At 41.5% G+C, this 20,777-nt stretch overlaps 1 protein-coding gene and 1 long non-coding RNA gene across 7 annotated transcripts in view; one reads left to right on the top strand and one right to left on the bottom strand.

Annotated features, from left to right (window-relative positions):
- MORC2 (MORC family CW-type zinc finger 2) overlaps window positions 1-2,992 on the bottom strand; it is a 39,458-nt gene extending 36,466 nt beyond the window's left edge. For all 5 annotated transcript variants that reach the window (XM_042911667.1, XM_042911668.1, XM_042911670.1 and 2 more), the window contains exon 1: window positions 2,040-2,992. In XM_042911667.1, coding sequence (XP_042767601.1) covers window positions 2,040-2,107 — 68 coding nt within the window. In that variant the 5' untranslated portion in view covers window positions 2,108-2,992. The remainder of the gene's footprint in view (window positions 1-2,039) is intronic.
- A 285-nt stretch (window positions 2,993-3,277) lies between these two features.
- LOC122204241 lies at window positions 3,278-13,258 on the top strand. Of its 2 annotated transcripts, XR_006195570.1 has the most exons (3): window positions 3,470-5,995; window positions 7,161-7,888; window positions 9,542-13,258. It is a non-coding gene; the product is annotated as an uncharacterized LOC122204241 (long non-coding RNA). The 2 variants fall into 2 exon arrangements; XR_006195569.1 differs by having other exon boundaries at window positions 3,278-5,995; window positions 7,161-13,258.
- Window positions 13,259-20,777: the final 7,519 nt, after the last annotated feature.

The following is a 20,777-nucleotide window of genomic DNA, read 5'->3' as shown; positions in this document are numbered from 1 at the left end:
CTAGTCACATTACCGTGATAAATAAATCTTCAAACTGGTTACAAACCAACTTATCTTGGTATTCCAGGGTTCATATTTTCTTCTGGCAGGATTAGATACATCCTAAAGTATACAACTTCAAAGGTGTGATCCAGATTAGAAAATCTAGAGCTTCCAAAATGATACATTCAACCCTCAAATGTTCATGCAAGCAGGTGGTTCCAAGTCAATATGGGAAAGTCAAATTCACAGAGAATTCTCCAGTTGTATTTTAAACAAGTGACTTAACTAGAATTTTATTCTATACCTTAGTTCTGTTCACCTATTGTTAATAAGTTATAAAATGGCAATATAAGAGTATTCCAGAACCTCAAATTAAAAAATTTGAGATAAACTAAAATTGAATAGACTTTCAAAGTAGGAAGTAAACCCTTTGCTTTATAAGAAAACAAGCCCTTAAAAGTATACTCGACTAGAGTTAGTACTGCCTGATAGCTAAAAACACTAACCATTATGGCCAGGTAAAACTTATTGCCTTAAATCTTGATGCCTTAAACCTGCCACTTAGCAGATGTGTAACTTCTGGCATGTTACTCTGAGCCCAGTTTCCTCAAATGCAAAATAGGAATAATCCTTACTCCAGCAAGGTTACTATAAGGATTATTTTACACATTTAAAAGTGACTGGCAAGAAGCAATTAATTGTTGTTACTATTATTATCAAAAAGTCTTTGGGGAAGCTCTTCCAAGATTATCATATAGTCTTGTCATTCCAAATTTGGCCCCTCATTCCACAATTCAGAACTGAAGTAACCAATTATTAAATACAATCACCGGTGAACATCTAAGTGGCCTTCAAATGCTTGTTCTTAAACACAATTCAAATATAAAAAAGGATACTGAGGGTCTTGCCCAAGACGTTATTAATTAGCTAAATAAGCATCACCAACCTATCTAAGTGGGCTTCAGATTCATCTTCCGTAGCATGAGACTTCGCCTCTCAGGCCCTACAGTACCTACTCTAAAACCAGTTCTAGTTCGCTAATAAGCTTCCTAAAAAAAAAATAAAACCAGACTATCACCATTTGGCAATTCACTACTCAAAACTTTTATTTACTTGATAGGAAAAAAAGCAAAAAAAATTACAGACGTCATAACATGTTGCCCTTTCCCATAAAAAGCTAAAAATTATTTTACTGTTACTAGATGTTTGAAGTCTATCATCTCAACCCTCAAAGCGGTTCTTCAGATCTCTGAGCCATTCATGTAGCTGCTCATCACCTCTGCAAATACTAAAATGGTAGAATACTTACCTTCATCTCAAAAGTGATGAATGAATGTATTAGAACACTAAGTAGTTATGACCCCACTGAATTACTTCCAAGAGAGTGGCATAACAGTTAACCCTGAAACATTCCAGATCAACACGGAATAATGATAATCTCCTAATGAGCTCAAACATAAACACCATATGTGTCCTGTGATTTGCACACATTTTGGGGAAAGGCTACTTAAATTATGGGTTTAAACAAGTTGCTATTTTCTGCCTAGCACATAAAAATTTCATTGGAATTAGGGACGAATTTCCCAGGAAGATAAAGCCAACTGTTTGCTGACAACAAAAATTAGTAATTTCTTCTCACAAGTTGTCATTTAAAGATCTTCATTCTTTTCTTTTTCTTGTTAGGAAAAAAAAGACTTGTTATAACCCAACTGTTTTGGCTGTTGTCACTAAAAAGAAAGTCGATATGAGAATAGTCCAACTCCTGGGGATCCAAAGAACAGCACTTGTTGGATTCCTATCAAACACCTCAATATATTGACTTCAAATAACTAAAATTTGCATTTGATCAAATAAATTTTGATCCAACAAATGAAGATTGTATTCTTCTGGATTAGCAACAAATATCTCACTTATCTCAGTTCTTCAATACAGAGCTCAAGACTCATCCAGTGATACATCCCAAAAAGTAAAAAAAGCAGAATTTTCTGGGAAAATGATTTTCGTATTATCAAGGAATGAGTTATCAGTGACCTCAGTGGCACCTAAAGGATACTTACGAATTTGTATGTAGATATTCAAAGGTTAGCTGAGCTCGATTCAGACTGCTGTAATTTGTGAAAGCCATGAGTGCGGTGAGGTCTCCAGTCCTTCACCCACTAACTGGGACCTATAACTTTATAATGGAATAGATTTTCCAGGATTCCTCCCAGTAAAGGTTTGGTTAAGTCTGTGCTCCTTACTGTTAAACAAGGTTAACTGGTGTCTATCCAAAATATATTGAAAGAGATGTCTAAAACTACAATTGATCTCTCCAAGCTTTTTTATCTTCTTAATGACTATGATGTAATATTCTGAAGAAAACTATGTCATAGATTTGTAGTCTTAAGCTTTAGTTTAAGTTGCGATAGCTCAAGGAGTCGAATGTGGATGGTCTTGGAGTAGACAGTATTGGACTTGAGAGGTTTTATTACTGCTCCATCTTCACGTTCTTCGAGCTTTTTTGTTCCTCTAAATTTCCGGCCAGGAAATTTATCAATCCGGAAAGCTACCACCTTCTGTCATAAAACTGGACAGCCACCCATGTCTTCACCAAAGATCCTGTGATTCTTAAAGAGGCCCCAGGCTGGCGGCCACGAAGTCGACGGAGTGCATATGGCGTTAGTTCCCGCTTCCTTCACCACCTCCCAACTGAAGTCTCCTAATCGCTGACGGCGACGGCGATTTCCGTTTCGAAAGCCCAGACCAGACCTAGCTTGTGGTCCCGTCGCAATCTCCTCAGGGTAGTGGGTCAAATTACCTCACACTGACCCACAAAAACGCCTCAGAATTGACCCGCCCAAATCACCTCAGGCGGGCAGCGCCCCTCCCCCACTTCCCTCAGACAGAGGCCTCCGGCTCTCAGGCCCTTCCAGGGCCTCAGTCCCGAGGCCGCCGCCTCCTCCTCCTCACAGAGAGGAGTTAGTCCCAGCTTTCAAGGCCCGGATCGAGGGCAGGGTGGCGAGCGCAGCACCCGACCCGGCGTTGCCGGGTGCTCAAAGCTGCCTTTGTCCCTCCCCACGGAATTGGAACCCAACAACCGCAGCGCGCTCTTGGAACCATGTGCTGCCTCCGCCTCCGCCGCTGCCGCCGCCGCGAGACCAGCCGCCCACGCGCCGCGCTGGATGAGATGACAGGACTCAACACCACAGAATTCGGCGTTTATAGGTGTTCTGCCGCCCCTGCCGCAGCCGCCACAGCCACCTCAGCCACTGCTTTGTCTCCGCTGGAGCACACAACCCGAGCCACCTCGCGCACTCCCCGACGCCCCAAGCCCCCGAGGCCTCCGCGGTGCATTAGGCCAATCACAGAGCCACAGCTCCTCCCGCCCCCGCCCTGATGCGACGCCTCCTGATTGGTGGGTAGCGTGTCTCCACGTGACCGGATCTTGTTAGCCGGGCCCGCCCCTGTCACGTGAGAGCGCGCGCCTCTCTTCCTGCTTTCATGACCCTCTCCGCCATTTAAAGAAACAGTACCGGGGGCGGGCCGAGCGACGCAGCCGGGACGGTAGCTGCGGCGCGGACCGGAGGAGCCATCTTGTCTCGTCGCCGGGGAGTCAGGCCCCTAACTCGAAGACGCCCTGGCGCGCCCTCCCCCCCTCCCCGGTCTGGTAGGGCGAAGGAGCGGGCGCGCGGTCGATCGAGCGATCGGTTGGCGGCTCTTTCTCCTGCTCTGGCATCCAGCTCTTGGGGCGCAGGCCCGGCCGCCGCGGCGCGCGCCCGGTGGCCGTTGGCGCTCGCGCCGCGTCTTTCTTCTCGTACGCAGAACTCGGGCGGCGGCCTATGCGTTTGCGATTCGACGAGGAGTCGTCCGGGTGGTTGGCGGCGGCGGGCAGCTGCTCCGCCCCGCTCCCGGGGAGGCGGCGGCGGCGGCGGGATTTGGCGCGGCCGGGGAGGCGGGGGTGGCCGGGGCCGGCGTGGAGGCCTGGCGCCACCCTTCGGGGCCTGCAAGGACCCAGTTGGGGGGGCAAGAGGGGGCTGGGGGATGGTTGGTGGTGGGCTTTCTACTTTGTCTTTTCCTCCTCATGCCCCCTTAGTGAGGGGCGGGAGCTTTGGCGGCAGCTCCGGGGCGGGGAGACAAGCCCCGGAGTCGGAAGAGCTGGGTTTGCTTCCGGGCCTAGCCACCAGCTGGCCGAGTGACCTTAGGCAAATCACTCTGTAATTTGTCAGCGCCTCAGTTTCCTCCTCTGCCTATCAATGTTTGTAGGGTTGAAAGCGCTTTGTAAACTATAAAGCGTCGGTGTACGTAAGGGATGATTATTGTTTGTAATGGGTTTTTTTTTGAGTTGTAAGAAAAGTTAGCAATTGCCCAGTTCTTGGATTTTGAACCTGGGAACCTTGGATTGGAGTTGGAAGCCCCCAAGTTCCCCCGAAATTGTATGCAGAAATAGTGGGAGTGTGCATTTGGGGGAATGAGGATCCATCGCCAGCCAGTTTTCAAAAGGGGACATGTGACCCACAAGAGTTAAGAACTACAATTCCGTAATGCCACGAGGAGGAAACTGAGGCCTAGATGTCATTTGGGACCCTTCACAACCGATTTGAAGCCCCTGTTAGGATCCCTGGGATATGTGAGCTGTTTCTATGCATAATGGATATTTGGGGTAACAACACTCCACTGCTTGGCTTCTATTCTGAGTCCTTTCCTTTTACCATGGGGTGCCTGAACGCTGGCTGACGTGTATGGTATGGTTTAATGGCACCCAATATAAAGCAGCTGAAACTAGAAATGGATGTGTTCCCTAGTATCGAGAAACCTATTTAATCCTTGGCCCAGCAACTCTTGTTTTTCTGCTGCTTATACTGGTGCCTGACTACCTTTCCCTTTCATTGACCATTTTCCACGACCATGGTTGCGATCCATTACTTGCTTCTATTGTATATCTTTAGTCTCTGCGGTTGGTAGTGAGCAGGCTTATTTTTAAATGGTGCTGCCGAATCCAGCTAATTAATGGTGCAGGTGGATTTTTAGCAAGCTGGCTCACTGGAACAGACTAAACCAGGCATGGAATTCTTGAAGATGTTTGGGGGCTTATCTTTATTAATTGAAGGTTAACATTCTCTGAAATTTTGTTATGACTTCGGCTGAACTTCAAAATCAGTAGATTTGGAAGTGTTTCAGTGCTTACTTTTTTCCTGGCCTGCTTTGTATTCTATTTGCTTGCAAGTGTGTTACTAAGATGGCCAAGATGCCAGTTATTGCTTCTTTGTTAATTGTCAGCTGCTTTTATCAAATTCCAGGCCATTATCCAGCAAACACTATAGAAATGTTTGAACAGTTGTATTTCAAACATTTTCTCTTTGTGGAGTGGTGCTTACCAGTGGTACAGCTCTAAGCAAGTGAACATAAATACATATAAGTGTATTTCGTCTGGTTAGGTGTTCACCTGTTTTGTTATTTCATACAAATGTCTGAGAAAATCAATTGACTATTCCTTTTACGTAAAGGGCAGAGACAAATGATCTCACTTCCAGAGAAAGGACTGTTTTAGAGAAAAATGTGTTGGTCTTTTAGCTCCTTTGTTGTTATCTGGATGTACCTCAAAAGAATCTTAAGACTGTGGTGATCTTAGAAGATGCTTTCCTCAGGAGAAAAGAGGAAAAAAAACAACTGGAACTCAAAGCTTGAAATTCTGTAACAAAACATGAGATGTCCAGGATAGGAGGCCGAAAAGATTTCACTACAGTGTTCTGCACTAGCTGCAGCAGATGCTTTTCTGTGTAGCCACGGCATGGACTCCAGATTTCCAGATTTTCAAGAACTGCACCTGGGACCTGAAGAGCTCGTCAGGATGTGACAGGGACTCTGGAGCTGAACATACTTGTTTTTGAATCTGGGGGCTGTTGACCTTGATTTGAGAAGAGACAACAATGGAGCAAGCACTGCCACCAGCGCTATTACTGGGAATTTGAAGACCTGAGTTTCTGCCAGAGCTTCATTGCAAGTTCTAGTGACGCTCCATCCAAAGTGAACTACGGTACTTGCTATTTTCCAAAATGCCTTGTTCTTACATCTCTGCACTTAACGTTCATGCTCTCTTCTCTACCCTGGAATGCTCTCCTCTGGTTCTTCACCTGTCAGAACAATGCCATTTCTTCAATATTCAAGTCAGATATTCTCTTCTTCATGAGTCTCCCTAACTTTATCTTTTTTTTTTTTTTTTTTTGAGTATTATGTTGTTTACCTTTTAGCTCTCTATGCAGAGCATACCTCGTAGTCATTTGCAAGCATTTGCTCTCTTTCCAGATAGTAAGCCCTTGAAAGCAAAGGCTTTGTTTTAAGAGTCTTTGCTGCACATACTACTATATGTAATCAAGCATTTCACAGAAAGGAGTAATTTAGAGACTAGGCTATCAGAATAAACATTTAGTAAGCATTTGTTTAATTGCTGTGTGGTAATCTAATTACTCTTAATTAGGCAAAAGATCACTAGTATGGGCCATGTTTCTTTCTGTGTTTCATGTATTTCTTTTTTTTAATTCTAAGTTTAAAAAGATTTAGGGAGCCCTCAAACATGGAAGAGAAACTGGTACGTTGCATAGGGTATTTAACAGAAGGATGCAAAGAACAGTGCCTTATTTCCCAAGTACCTTATTCTCTACCACTCAAGATGGCATCTTGTTAAAATCAAAGTAAAAGCTTTTGAAAGTGCAAGGTCCTGAAATAATTTGAGCAAGGCATTGGAAAAGGAAGAAGGACAAAATCTAGGTTCGTGTTCTATGTAAATTTAAATTCAGTTCTTGTGCTATCCATGGAGCCACTTCTTCCCCCTCCCCCCCCCCAAAACCACTGCCCAACAGCCTGAATACAGTCACATTACTGCCCCACAATATGAGACTTAAGGCAGTTCCTTGTTTGCTGCTTTCCTGAGACAGTTTGTTCTCAAGAGTCAGGAAGCAGTCCCTGCCAGAGAACTGTTTCTGTTCTTATCATCACTAATTGTTAATCAGAAGGCTTTTTTAAAAAAAATTATTATTATTCCCCATTTTCCCATCTGTCAGCTTTTTAGTTAGGCTTACTGAGAATTAGTACCCATCCAGCAGCTGATAATCCTGACAGTAGACCCACTCTAGTGTTAGGAGTCCTGTGTTTGTAATTCTGTGCATTTGTTATCTTACCTGTTTTGTTCCTATCCCTTCCAGTCCTGTGCCTCCTGATGGCTGAGTGTTCACCTGGACCTTCTGACCACCTTCCTTGTACTGTTCCATCAGCCTATAGATCTGGTACCTGGATTTTTGCCCATGGTGATTCCTTCACCTTACTGCTGAAGAAGACACCATTCCAGTGGACCATGGTGATCCAAGAGGCATTCAACCATCATGATGTGGCCTTCACCTCCACTCCTGTCCTGTTCTACCCAGATTCAGCACAGCCCTTTATAGTGAAGTCAAACTATTCAAGCCAGATAGCTGAAGCTATTTTATCACAGCAAAAGGCCCAGTTTGTTCCATGAGTGTGCATTTCGTTTCTTCAGTTAAAGCCTTCAGAGACACATAATAAATTTGGACCAGGGGATTTTTAGTTATCAACACTGAAGAATGGTAACATCTTTCAAGAACGACGTTGGATCATGCCCCACAATTTCGAATGATTGAAATTCGTGAAGTGTCTAGGGTCCTATCCAGATCACGGGACCCTATTCTTTTTCCACTTCAAGTCTGTAGTAGCCTACTGAATAGAAAGCAGATATAATGACCAGCAGATACTGGAATTAAAACAAAGGCACAGTGAACTCACAGCATCTTTGGGATTACTCAGGAACCAGAACTTTTCACACAAATGTAAGAAATTCTACCAAGGAATCCCTTTATCTAACAGCATCTCACAAAGCTCCAATCAGATTCCAGAAAAGGCCTCTTGATACATCCAGGTAGAACCTATCATGGTAATCCCTTATGTTTATATAGCACTTTATAGTTTCAAAGCACTTTTACATGCATAAATCTCAATTATCAAAACAACACAATAGATTATAATTTCTTTTTGCAAATGAGGAAATTGAAGTTTAAAGGTTATCCAAGATGACATAGCTACGAAGTGATAAAGGTCAGGCCTTCTGACTCCCAGTCCAGTTCTCTCCATGGAATTAATTTAGCCTCTACTTTACCTGCAGTGTTAAAATGACTGGAGTTTGGTAACCCCAGAAAAGTTTCCCACTTCCTGATCTGGTGCCCTCAGTCAGTCAGGATGTCATAAGTGTAATTTTATGATGGCTCCATCTAAGCCAGAATTCCATGGCACTTACCCCTAAGGTTTAAGAGCAGATTGTCTCCTTAGTGGTAGATTTATCCAGTCAACATGGCACATGGTCATCTGACAGTAAGACTACACCACATGAAACACAAAGCTACTTCTAGATCCGTTGTTCACATAGTCTTCTCACGTTCCCAAATGGCCTGATTGGAAATCCCTTTTCATGTTTTGTTCTTTGTAAAATTTTTTAAAAAGTTTTATTAGTACTCTTGGACACTGAGATCTTATCTAAGGTCCTCTATCCCTCAAAATTTACTTAAAATGGATCCTCTATTTCTTTAGAGCAGTGCTGTTCACATATGTGTGTATGCATGTATATGGTGCATGCATACAACATCTATATGTAGAGCTTATGTAGTCTTGTAAGGTGGTAAAATACGTGTTCCCTTCCCAATTGAGTGTAGCATATTAAAAGATCTCAGAAGACTTGCAACAAAGAGCCTCATTGAGCTATTTAGCCTAGTGTGTAGTAAGTTTAATCAAGGACAGACTGTTCTTTTGGGAGCATTCCTTTTAATGGAGAAACTGCTTTGGAGCAGTATAGCCAGTGCTTCCTGATTGCCCTGAAGACTCAGGAGTAAATGGAATCTTTGAAACCACCACCCTCTTTTCTTACTTTTGTCAATAACTGCTTGAATTTATATGTCTTTATCATCTGAGAGTCCTACATCTTGACCATTACCTCTTATTTTCTGTGAAAGGAACCTCTAGAAGGTTTGTGGGGATATGTGGGAAGAGAATGGGGAAAAGTTTATTTTGCCCCCAAATTGGTTGAATTCCATGACATTTAACAACATATTTTTCTGTCCCTAAAATTGTGCTGTAAACCTAGTTTAAGGGCATTGTATCTCAGGTGGGTGAGGAGATTGGGAAGGGAAGGGAGGAGGAAAAGGATGGTGGGAGAAGAGGGGGAGGAGAATAATATTTTCATAGAATTTGAGTTGTGGCCCATTGAGATCTTCAAAGATCTTGAAGAGAAGTCATCTAGCCATGGACTTGGGATAATACTTGCAAAGAAATGAAAGCATTTTGCAGCTGTATGCTGACTGCAAAAATCCCAGTGCTATTGTCACTTAAAACCAATAGCCCTGTTCACTGATAGTCACAAACCCAATTTGAGGCAATCAGAATTTATAGCAGAGTTGAATGTTAACTTCATCATTCTGTAATGTGGTCCGTATTAAGGAAAGAATGAATAGGAAAACACCTTGGCTTACCACAGGCTTTGCTCACAGTTTCTGGTTTCTGTGACCTATTTTTTGTATTTCAGCATTTTGTGAACAACTTATTCTTAGATCATTGGTTTTCCAAAGGCTTTGTGACCATGAAGCCCTTTCAATGAAAACTATGTGGAAGCCCAGAATAAAAGAGAAGCTGCTGTAGATGAAGCAGGAGTGGGGGGCCTGAAACCTGCCACAAGCATCTTCCTTTACCACCATGGTGACCCCTAAGGAGACTTCTTTACAACACCTAGAATTCTTCAGAACACAGTTTGAAAACCACTGCCCTAGACAACATGTGCAACCTGAATGGCATTCTGATCTGTACCTCTACCCAACCCAGTCCATGTTCAGTTGATGCTGCACATTCTTAGGAATGCTTACTGTGGGCAAAGTCAGAAAAGTGCAAGAAGATGGGCATATCTTTGCCACCCCAGGGTAGTCAAGTGGGCTGAAAGTGGTATCAAATGGACCTAGATTAACAGCCCTGTACCCCCAGATGGATTTCAAATGAGTGATTCCTGGCATTCAATATAGTCAGAGAGCAATGCATACGTACTCTACACTGACACACTCCCTTACCCAACTTCTATCACAAACACCACATGCTCTAGTGGTACTTGAAATACATAACTTTGAAGTCTTGATCTCCTGGATACCTGAATCGCCAGGTATTGAAGCTGGTACTAAAGTTGATGATGCCTCGTTGAGGCCATATAAGACCAACTTGTACATTGGACCTCCCATCATCAGCCATGGTACTCTACTTCGTGTGCAAGGGATAACCATTAACTATGAAAGCAGAACTGAAATTCTGGCAACATTACCTAAAAAGGTACCTGGTTATTCATGTTATTCTCAAAACTGCAAGTCACTATGACTCAACCAGTGGCAGTTACACTGCTCCTTGGTTTTTATTCAGTTTAACTGCTGTTTCCAGGATAAATGAGGTAATAACCTTAAAAAACAAAATTTCCTCCATCACTGGCATATCTGCTCCAAAATTATGAATATTCTGCTCTAACTACAGGTAACATCTGGTCCACAAGAGACAATTTTTGAACATCCTCTGATGTATGTGATTTTAAATGTGACCCTTCGAAAGATTTTCTTCTAACCAATGAGAGATGTTCTTTTATGATGGACCTTTTGATGTCAGGTACCATCAACTACAGGTGTTAGGATTATTTGGAGGTAGACCTTTTGACCAGGCCATGGAGCTTGCTTGCTGGGCATCTCAAGTTGCATATCTACCTTTTTGCTGAAAATGTAGACTGACTTGAAAAAAAATCTACAAAGCCTGCAGCTAAGAATTTTATCAGTAGACTCAAGAGCTTCCTGCAGCTTCTTCCTAATGTCACAAGACCACAGTGTCTTGTCCTTGTGGATATTTTAATGGAATTTCATCTGTCTCAATATTGTTTTACACTGATTCAGAGTGGCTGACTTCATTCCTTGCTATGAGATACTCAGGCATTAAGACACTTATCTGTTTCTGCAGGATGGATTCAATTCATGAACTCCCAGACCAGATCATGTCAAACAAGTAGACTTCGATTTTTGTCATGAGAAAAATCTGATTCTCTTACTTCACAGTCTACTTAAGGGGCAGCTGTCCTCAACTACTTTAATGAATGCACTGGTTAAATGTTGGGAATGATTTCTTTGTATCTTTGTCTCTTACTCTTTAGACTAACCCTGATTACATGACTCTGTCTACAAATCATCAAACAAGGCCTGCACATCCTCAACTAATAAAAATCTAATGACTAGCTGCTTGTATATACAACTATTGTTTGTTAATAAGAAGTTATCTACAGACTCCATTTTTCTACTACAAAACATCAGCTCAATTTTCTCTTTCTCCTGTACATTACAGAAAAAGACATTGATCTACACTGCCAGTCATTCCCTTTAATCCTGTCAAAATGAGGGGCTTAAGGTGAGGATGATCATCTGTTCAAGAGTCTAATATACTCTGTGTATAAGAATTGATAGTTGAAAATGCAGAAAGCCTAAAACTGAAACCTAGGATCTTACCTACTATCTCCCTGCTTCAGATCTCAATATAAGTCTCAGCAGCACCACCCACCAATCTAAGGCCTTGTTTATAAGCTGATTCTCAGAGATGGACTGAGTTTCAGAAGGTGGAGACTTGATTACCAAAGAGAGTAGGGCCAACCTTGATGAATCTGGCTCTCCCAACTTTGTCATTCCCAGATGTAGCATAGACTCCTCAACAGAACCTCAAGTCTGAATTGAGAATATAGCCTTCTACTGAGCTGAAAGTTCCTGGGCAGATAAACAGGAAAATTAAAGCTGCTATACCTGACTGGCCCTTTAAGATCAGAAAATGGTATCCAGAGTCAACCCTATGGAATAACCCTGGAGGACTCAGGGTAAAAGCTAATTTACAGAGCTTTGATATTAATCTGCCCATTCTTCCAGATCACATCCTGGCTATTGGTGTGGCTAGCCCTGCTGAAGGTACTCTATTTACCTGTTTACCTGACTCAGCCCTCGTCTGCCTTTTTTGACACGTTGCAATCAGACCGGCTGTGCTTGAGAAGACTACAACTGGTATCAGCCTATCTTACACCCAGTTCCACCAGGGAATTTTGAACAGAAGCAACCTGCACCTCACCTCCCCCCCAGCCCCCAGGACTTAACTGTTCATAACTGGAAGGACCATGCTATGTACTCCTTGACCAGCAGCCTCTTTTTGTTTGTTTGTTTTGTTTTGTTTTTAATGCAGAGTAAGCCTCTATGCCTATATATATTTGATCATTTTCAGCACCTGAGATCCTTTCTACCCAATCTGAAGGAGTACAGCAGATTACAAGCTCTGTCCATTCCTCTTTTCTGCAATAATAGATGACAGAAATGTTCCAGTTCAACTTGGGAAAAGACTAAAGAAACACAAGAGCTTTCCACTGAACTTAAAATTTACCACTGACTTCAGTAGTCTCACAGAACTATTTGCCAGTGGGAGGCTAGTTGTCCTGCTTCATGTCAGCAAGATGGTTGGGCTGTCAGATTCATGGCCACTGAGTTTTACTTTTATTGAAACTTTATTGCATCATCCAAAGTATGCTATTGGATATGATTATTCCATTCAAATGGATTACAAGCTTCCTGAGTACAGGACAAACTTACTCATGACGTTTTTTCAGAATACTTTTATTGTCAAGAAAGTAACAATGCCAGCTGTTACTGAACACAGACTAAACTTTTTTAGTATCTGGTCTTATCATTGGCATCAGTTGTTTTTGATTGACCAGCATTCATTCCATCTCATTGTAACAACTCTGATGTTTCTTGGAACCACTTCCCTGTTTCTAGTCCACATGGTTCAGTCTGGCCTAACTTTAAGCTTCTTGGGTGGACATGTAATTCAGACCTGATCAATCAGCATGGTCCATCTCCTTCACCATAGTAATTGGTTCTGGAATGGCCGTGTGATTCAAGCTGGTCCAGTGATACTCAGCCCTAGGAGTTTTACCGAACTGTGGAGGAGAGGCTCAGGAGCTCTCTTTACTGAGATTGCTTGACTTTGTAGTATGAAAAGTTCTAACCAACAGGGCCCACCATATCAAATGAGCCAGAGAATGAAGCCAGTGCAAAGGAAAGCAGAGCCAAATGATGGAGAGACTTGAGTCCTGATGACAATGTTTATGCCCCTGGATCCAACCGTGCCTGAAGCTAGTTTATCCCTATGGACTTTTCAGTTATGTGAGCCAATAAATACCCTTTTTTGCTTTAAGTTACTTTGAGTTGGGTTTCTATTGTTTAAAATTGAGTCAGCCTGACTAAATACTATCTACCAATATCAAAACTTGACAAATCCAAATATTTATTAAACTAGAGGTCATGGCCACACTGAAATTTATTTTCCATGCCAGAAGACAAAGTGAAACAAGAAGTGACAATGTTTAAGTTACTACAGAAGCATAAAAATTACATGGTAGAAAAATATAGAGGAAAACCTAAGTGTTTATCCGTAAAGGATTGTTGAATAATATATGGTTCAGCCATATAAGGAAATCTACATGTCTGTTAAAATTAATAAAGTACATGTATTGTGTATGGACATGGGAAAATGGCCATGATATATTAAGTGAAACTATTAATAGAAAAATGTATAGTGTGAACTCACTTAAAAATTTGTGTTTATGATGCATAGAAAAGTCTACTAATGGCTTTCTTCAAATAGTGTAGATTACATGAGACTTTCAACTTTATACATTTCTGTATTTGAATATTTTACACTACTCACATTACTTTTAAACTTTATTTAAAATAAAAGAATTTTAAAAATTAAATTTATTGCTTATTGTTTGACTTTGGCAAGTTACCACCAAGCCTATTTTGTCAAATATAAAATACCTATCTTCATGTTAGTGAATATTTAGGTAAATATATTCATCATCCAGTACTGAAGCTGACAAGGTCATTGTACCTTGTTTGAGGAACTCAGAATTCAGTAATTGTTTTTTTAATTATCCAAGCCTATCTCTTTAAATGAGTGTATTTGGATTATCAGGATATCATAGTATCAGTGTTTATCAGTGATTCACCAGTTCTTAACTGATATTGATCTACTAAGGCCTATTGCAGTGTTCACACTGGGTAGGTAGAAGGGGGGAAAAATCACATTTTCTTTGAAATCCTTGATTATTCTTATCTCACTACAGTCAAGTTCGATAGTGGCCTTTTTATTGCAAAGTCCAGTACATGGTACCTCTTACCTGAACTTCCAGCAGACTGCTCCCAACACACCTTGGCACTCTTTTTTCCCTTAGTTGTTGTGACATTTCTCATTTTCTTCCTGCCTTTCTGGCTATGCTCCACTGTAGATACTTTTCTTCTCCCCATCATTTAAATATTAGTATAATGGTCATCCATTGATTTTTGCCTCCCCTGAGTCATTTCTCCCTTCCTTTAGTGATAGATCCCCACTTTTCTTTGGGATGACTTTTGAATCTTAGGTGACCCAAAATCAGGAGCCGGGTCATTCTGATGGTAGTGTTCCAAGGAAACTATATCAGAATTGGTGCAAGTACATCCCTCTTGGTTCCCTGGTTCCTGTTGTCAAGGCCCAGCTATCCCAAGTTTTACTTTGATTTTTATAGACCCCCATGTATCCATAAAATATGTTCCCTTTTCATTTGTTAGCTAAAGCAGGTTTGTATTGCTTGCATCCAAATTACTGAATGATAACAGGAATTGATACCAGGGAATTAAGCTTCAGACCCTGAGGAACATGGAAGATCTGGAACTGAGACTGAAATACAAGCAGCAAAAACTTGCTCTGTGTCCCAGGGTGGGGGAAATGAACAATTCTTATTGGCAAAGGAGCCAGTACAGGTACTTCCCCCTTGTCATTTGCAAGCATGTGCCTAGTGACAGCAAAATTTGGATAGCCAGGTAGCTGTTGACAATAGAACAATTTTAAATGGATAAGAAAGCTGTTCTACTGGCAGTGTCTTTTCACTAATGTATACAGGTGTGTTGGTGATGGTGAAATATGCCAGCAGATGCATAAGTTGTACATTTCAAGGCACATCTTAGTTTAATAACTGAAAGAGACTATCACCCAGAGATCTTAGGTTTGACACTGAATGTGATACGTGGAAATTATTTTTAAGTTCTCTCCTGGGGGAGAAGAATCCATTTTCTACAGTATATTGAATGGAAACATTTCCAAAATTATTAATGTTGAAGAATGCATGTTCTGGACAGCCAAAGGATGTAACATAATGGACAGCTATATTCATCTGCCCAGTGCCTTTTTCCTCCTTTGAAAGCAGCACTTCACCTTCCCTTTGGGAAACTGCCCTTCTCCCATGCTACCAGAAAATAATTTGTAAGGGGCATATGAGTTCATGTTACTGAGACTTCCTCAGTTGCCCAGATTTCCTGATTTTCTTGAATGTTAAGCTTCTCTAATTCTTGGGAACTGCCTTATTATATCCTTCCAATAAATTCCATTGGTCGTACAGGCTGTTACATATGGCTGCGAAAGATATCCCTGTATAACCATATGCAGAGGCCCTTGTAGCCAGGGTCAATTTTTGTTGCTTACAGTCAGAGAACCCCAAGTGAATCAGTGCCCCTCCTATGTCTTGGGCTTTCTTGCCCTACTCTGAAAAATCTCAATTTCCATGGCTTTGGTGTCCAACTATATGTTGATAACTTCCAGAGTCCTATTTTCAGCCCAGATGTATTTCCTGAGCTCTAGATCTGAAAGTCCACCTGGCATTTGGATGTCCCTCTGCTTGATGAACACACAGATACTTCACACTGACCCCATCATTTTCCCCCTCAAAATCTGCTCTTCTAGTGTTCTGTTCTTGATAAATGGCACCACCCTCCACCCTGTTTCTCAAACCAGAACACAGGAATTATTCTTGTCACTTCCTTCTCCCCTGTCACCCCAGACGTCCCTGTTAGTCATTAAGCTCTCTTGGTGTATCATGTAAATAAATATACCTTAAAACTGTCTGCTTCTATCATCCTTGTCCAGTGTATCTATTGCTAGGACTATTGTGATGCCATTCTAGTGTCACTGTCTCTGCTGTTGTCCTACTATAGTCTGTTCTTTACAGAGCAGCTGGAGTAATCTTTGATATGCAGATCTGATTGAGTCACTCGCTGCCTAAAACCTTTTAATGGTTCTCCAATTGTTTCAGAATAAAATCTCAATTTTTATTCTGGAACTTTATCCATGTTTACAAGGCTTTTTGTTATCTTAACTCAAGCCTTTTATCTTTCACCACTTCAAACAGGAACTGCTGAACTTCATATATTGGAGTTTCTTATAATATTTCATATGAAAAAAGGATTCCATGTGGTTTCATTTATTTATTTATTTATTTATTTATTTTTGAAAGAGACAGAGCACAGCAGGGGAGGGGCAGAGAGAGAGAGGGAGACACAGAATCCAAAGCAGGCTCCAGGTTCTGAGCTGTCAGCACAGAGCCTGACACAAGGCTCAAACCCAAGAACTGCAAGATTATGACCTGAGCCAAAGTCAGACACTTAACTGACCACCCAGGTGCCCTGGATTCCCTGTATGTAAAGAGAAGATTCCATTAAAAGAATAAAATCAAAACCCATTGGTATTCAGAACTACCCAATTGGGGCACCTGGGTGGCTCAGTTGGTTAAGCGTCTGACTTCAGCTCAGGTCATGCTCTCAGTCTGAGTTTGAGCCCCGCTTCGAACCTGTGCTGACAGCTCAGAGTCTGGAGCCTGCTTCAGATTCTGTGTCTCCCTCTCTCTCTCTCTCTCTCTCTCTCTCTGCCCCTGCCCCACTCGTGCTGTGTCTCTCTCCTAAAAATAAACATTAAAAGATTTAAAAAAAAAAACTACCCAATTGATTACCTATTTCTGTGAATACTATATTTTCTTCCAAATATCTCTTTCCATGAAGTTTCTAAATTAAATATCATATGTTACTACTATATAGAACTACAGTAAATGCCTAAAACGCAACCAAATCCCTGACTCAAAAGATACACAATGCCAGAGGGACTACAAATTTAAATGTTAAGATGAAATATTGGAAGCATTTTTAAGAGACTTTGTAATCTTATGATGGGGAATCATAAGCAAAACAAAATCTAGAAGCCCTCAAGGAAATTATAGACATATTTGACTACATGAGCAACTTTGGGGAGAACAAGTCTTGGTTCTATAAAAGACACCTGACAGATGGGAAAAATTTTCCAACACAAGTGACAGAAATAGGATTAATATCCCTGGTATACAGAGAATTCCTATGTATTGATTACTACAAAACAGTCATCCCAATAGCAATGCAAGAAATCTAAAAGATCAACAATAATTATCACTAACCATTTATTTAGAACTTGCTATGCGGTAGACATTGTTTCAATCACTTTACAAGTATTATTTACCCTTGGAGATAGGTAATGTCCTTATTTTACAGCTAAGAAAACAGGCTCAGAGGAGTAAAGTAACTTGCCCAAGTCATACAATAGGTAGTCCCACGTCTTGAGCTATGACACAAACCCAAGTAATTTGACTCTTGAGTCCATGCTTCAAACCATTATTCTCTCTGGCATTTCAATAAGCATATGAAAGCGGATCAAGTGTACACATGGTCAGTGAAATGTAAGTCAAAACCCAGTACCATTGGTCACCTGTCAATCAGATGCAAAATTTAAAAACAATGATCAGTGCTGGCAATAATTAGGACAAATGACAACTTTGTACATTGTTGGTGCGAATGTGGATTGTTCCAGTCTTTTAAAATAATCTGGCCATATCAATTACAATTTTTAAATGCATCTTTTAACCTAGCAGTCCCACTTTGAAAAACTGTCTCAAAGAACTAAAAGCACTGAGATACAAGGACATCAGTAGGAGACATTAGCTGCAACACAGCCTGTGGTAACAGAAAAATGGAAACAATTTGAGAGTCCATCAAAGGGGAATGGTTGAATCATTTATAGAACAGCTACACTCTGGAGTATTACGGTGCTATATAAAAGAATAAGTGAGATTTCTAGCTCTTGTGGCATGTCCATGATATGTTTAAGTGTGAAGACAAAGTTACAGAATAATGTATATCGTGAGCCCCTTTTTGTGAAAACAAAACCTACAAATGTCTCAGTGAATAAATGATCATGAAAGAAAGGTGGACACACAACAGACTATTCGGTGTAAACTGAAGAGTTTGAAGAAATTTAGTACTTTCTACATATTGGCATTGTTTCACTAGTTGTGGGAAATATATGCCTTTTTAAAATAAAAAACGAACTCCTTTATAAGAAATTATATATATGTATTTTTTTTAATTTTTAACGTTTATTTATTTTAGAGAGAGAGAGACAGAACGTGAGTGGGGGAGGGGAAGAGAAAGAGAAAGAGACACAGAATCCGAAACAGGCTCCAAGCTGTAAGCACAGAGCCTAAGGTGAGGCTTAAACCCGGGAACGGTGAGATGATGACCTAGGCTGAAGTCAGATGCTTAATCACCTGAGCCACCCAGGCACCCCAATTTAAATATATTTTTAAAAAAAATTTTTTTTAACGTTTTTATTTATTTTTGAGACAGAGAGAGACAGAGCATGGATGGGGGAGGGGCAGAGAGAGAGGGAGACACAGAATCGGAAGCAGGCTCCAGGCTCTGAGCCATCAGCCCAGAGCCCGACGCGGGGCTCGAACTCACAGACTGTGAGATCGTGACCTGAGCTGAAGTCGGACGCTTAACCGACTGAGCCACCCAGGCGCCCCTAAATATATTTTTTAAAGAAGCAATTAAATTGCAACTGGACATTTTGTAATTAAAATATGCTAATTGAAGAATGATCCTCAAAGGGCAACAAAGAATATGGTTAGTTACATTTTACATATTTAGGGTTGCTTTTTGAACGTGCTTGGTTTCCAGGTGACAGGTCCTTAGCCTTTGGATAGGCCACTCTGTGCAACAAAGAGCTGTTCATTAAGGTGCCACGTTCTGACAAAGATTGGTTGTCTCCTTGTGTCTGTTCTGCCCAGAATAAACACATTTCCCAGCCTCCCTTGCATGTAGGTATAGCCCACTGACTACATTTTAGCCAATAGGGCATGAGCAACTGCTGCAACTTGTCCATAAAAGAATGTGTGCCCATCTCTTCCTTCCATTCTGCTGACTGCAATGTGGGCTTGGTGGCTGGAACTTGAGCATGTCATAGACTATGAAGGAGAAGGAGCTGTGTGTGAATGGTGATGGAGCAACAAGCTAGAAGGAGCTTAGGTTTGTGATGAATATGGAGCCACCATACGCCTGAACTGTTTACCTCTGGGCTTTGTTTATAAGAGAAGCTTCTATCCTCTTTACCTAATTGGTGATTGAGGTTTTCTCTCCTTCACAGCTGAACCTAATCTGCCCACAAATACTTTGATGGGAATATTTCTTAGTACCTTCTTAATCCATCTGTTCTAATTTTTATGCTACCGAAGCAATCTGCCCCCTAGCTGGACTGACAAAAAGTGCAGTGCCCTAGGTGGATGACTGGTCAGGTCAAGAACTAGGCATGTGTCTCCCATCATAATCAGTTGCTTTATTAGCCAGGTGCCCATTCTTTATGCTCCCGGAGTTCCCACTGCTGTAGACATCTCTTGCTTTTGTATTCTCATTATCCATCGCCACTTCTTTTGAATTTCCCTCCAGGACTTTTTGTATGCTAACCACCCCTGGCTCCAGGGTGAGCACATAACCAAGACTTACTGACCAGAGCCCTGCAGCCCCTTGATGAGGGTATTTACGTAAGGGATGAACACATGATCTAAGCCAAAGCAATCGTATAGAAACTATAAGTTAATTCTGAGAGGTGAGAGGATGGGGGCGGGGGTGTTTAAACAATGGAGAAAGGCATTTCTTTTTGTTTTGGATCCACCAAATTTAGAACTGTAAGGCTATCAGTCTGGTACTGCTGGTAACCATCTTGCTACCTTAAGGAGACTGCCTGAGAATGGAACATGCACAGGGGCCTAAGAAAGAGCATCCTCAAAGATATTGTTGTCCCCCTGGGGTCCAGCCATTCCTGAAGCTAAACTAACCCTGGCCTTTTTTTGCAAGCCAGTAAATCCAACTTTCACCTATTTCATTTGAGTTGTCTTCTCTTTTCATGAAATGGACAAAGTCCTAACTAAGCCATCCCATTTCAATTTATTACCAGCACCTGACATGTAATGTTTAGAAAATATTATGAGATCAGTCCATAAGAGGCAGAAACTTAGAACCTGTTAACTCCAGTAGATTGAGCCACAGAAGTTTCTGCGTTGGCAGAACTGAAGACACTGGCAAGCTGCTTAACCTCTCTGAGCCAATTTCTTTATTCATAAAAGGAAGAATAGCAACAGTCCCAATCTCAAAGAATGTGAGGATTGGGACACATAGTACTGAGCACAGTGCCTGGCACCCAATAAGCCCTTAGTAAATGGCAGTTGTTGTTAGTAGTAACATTAAGGCAACAATAGCCTGGAAGCCTCTCAGCTCAGCCAGCCAGCCATTCCCCTGCCATCTTTTTAATCTCAACTTGCCAGTGTCAATGGCATACATGCCATCATATTCAATCTCTTTTATAAGAAAAATCAATTCCTTACTTATTTGCCCTATCACTCTTGGGAGTGCTGGTGGCAGCAAAACATGTCACATTCCATTTCTTTTGTGAGCTGAGGTCCTTGGATGCCACCCATGCCAGCTGGCCTGTTAGCAAATGTGGCAGAAAGCCTGGATTAAGGAGGCTCAATTCTCATTGATAGAAACATGTTC

Source organism: Panthera leo, chromosome D3 (assembly GCF_018350215.1).
Source record: "Panthera leo isolate Ple1 chromosome D3, P.leo_Ple1_pat1.1, whole genome shotgun sequence".
NCBI lineage: Eukaryota > Metazoa > Chordata > Mammalia > Carnivora > Felidae > Panthera > Panthera leo.
Note: the sequence above shows the minus strand (reverse complement) of the source record. Positions and strands in the feature narration are given on the sequence as shown.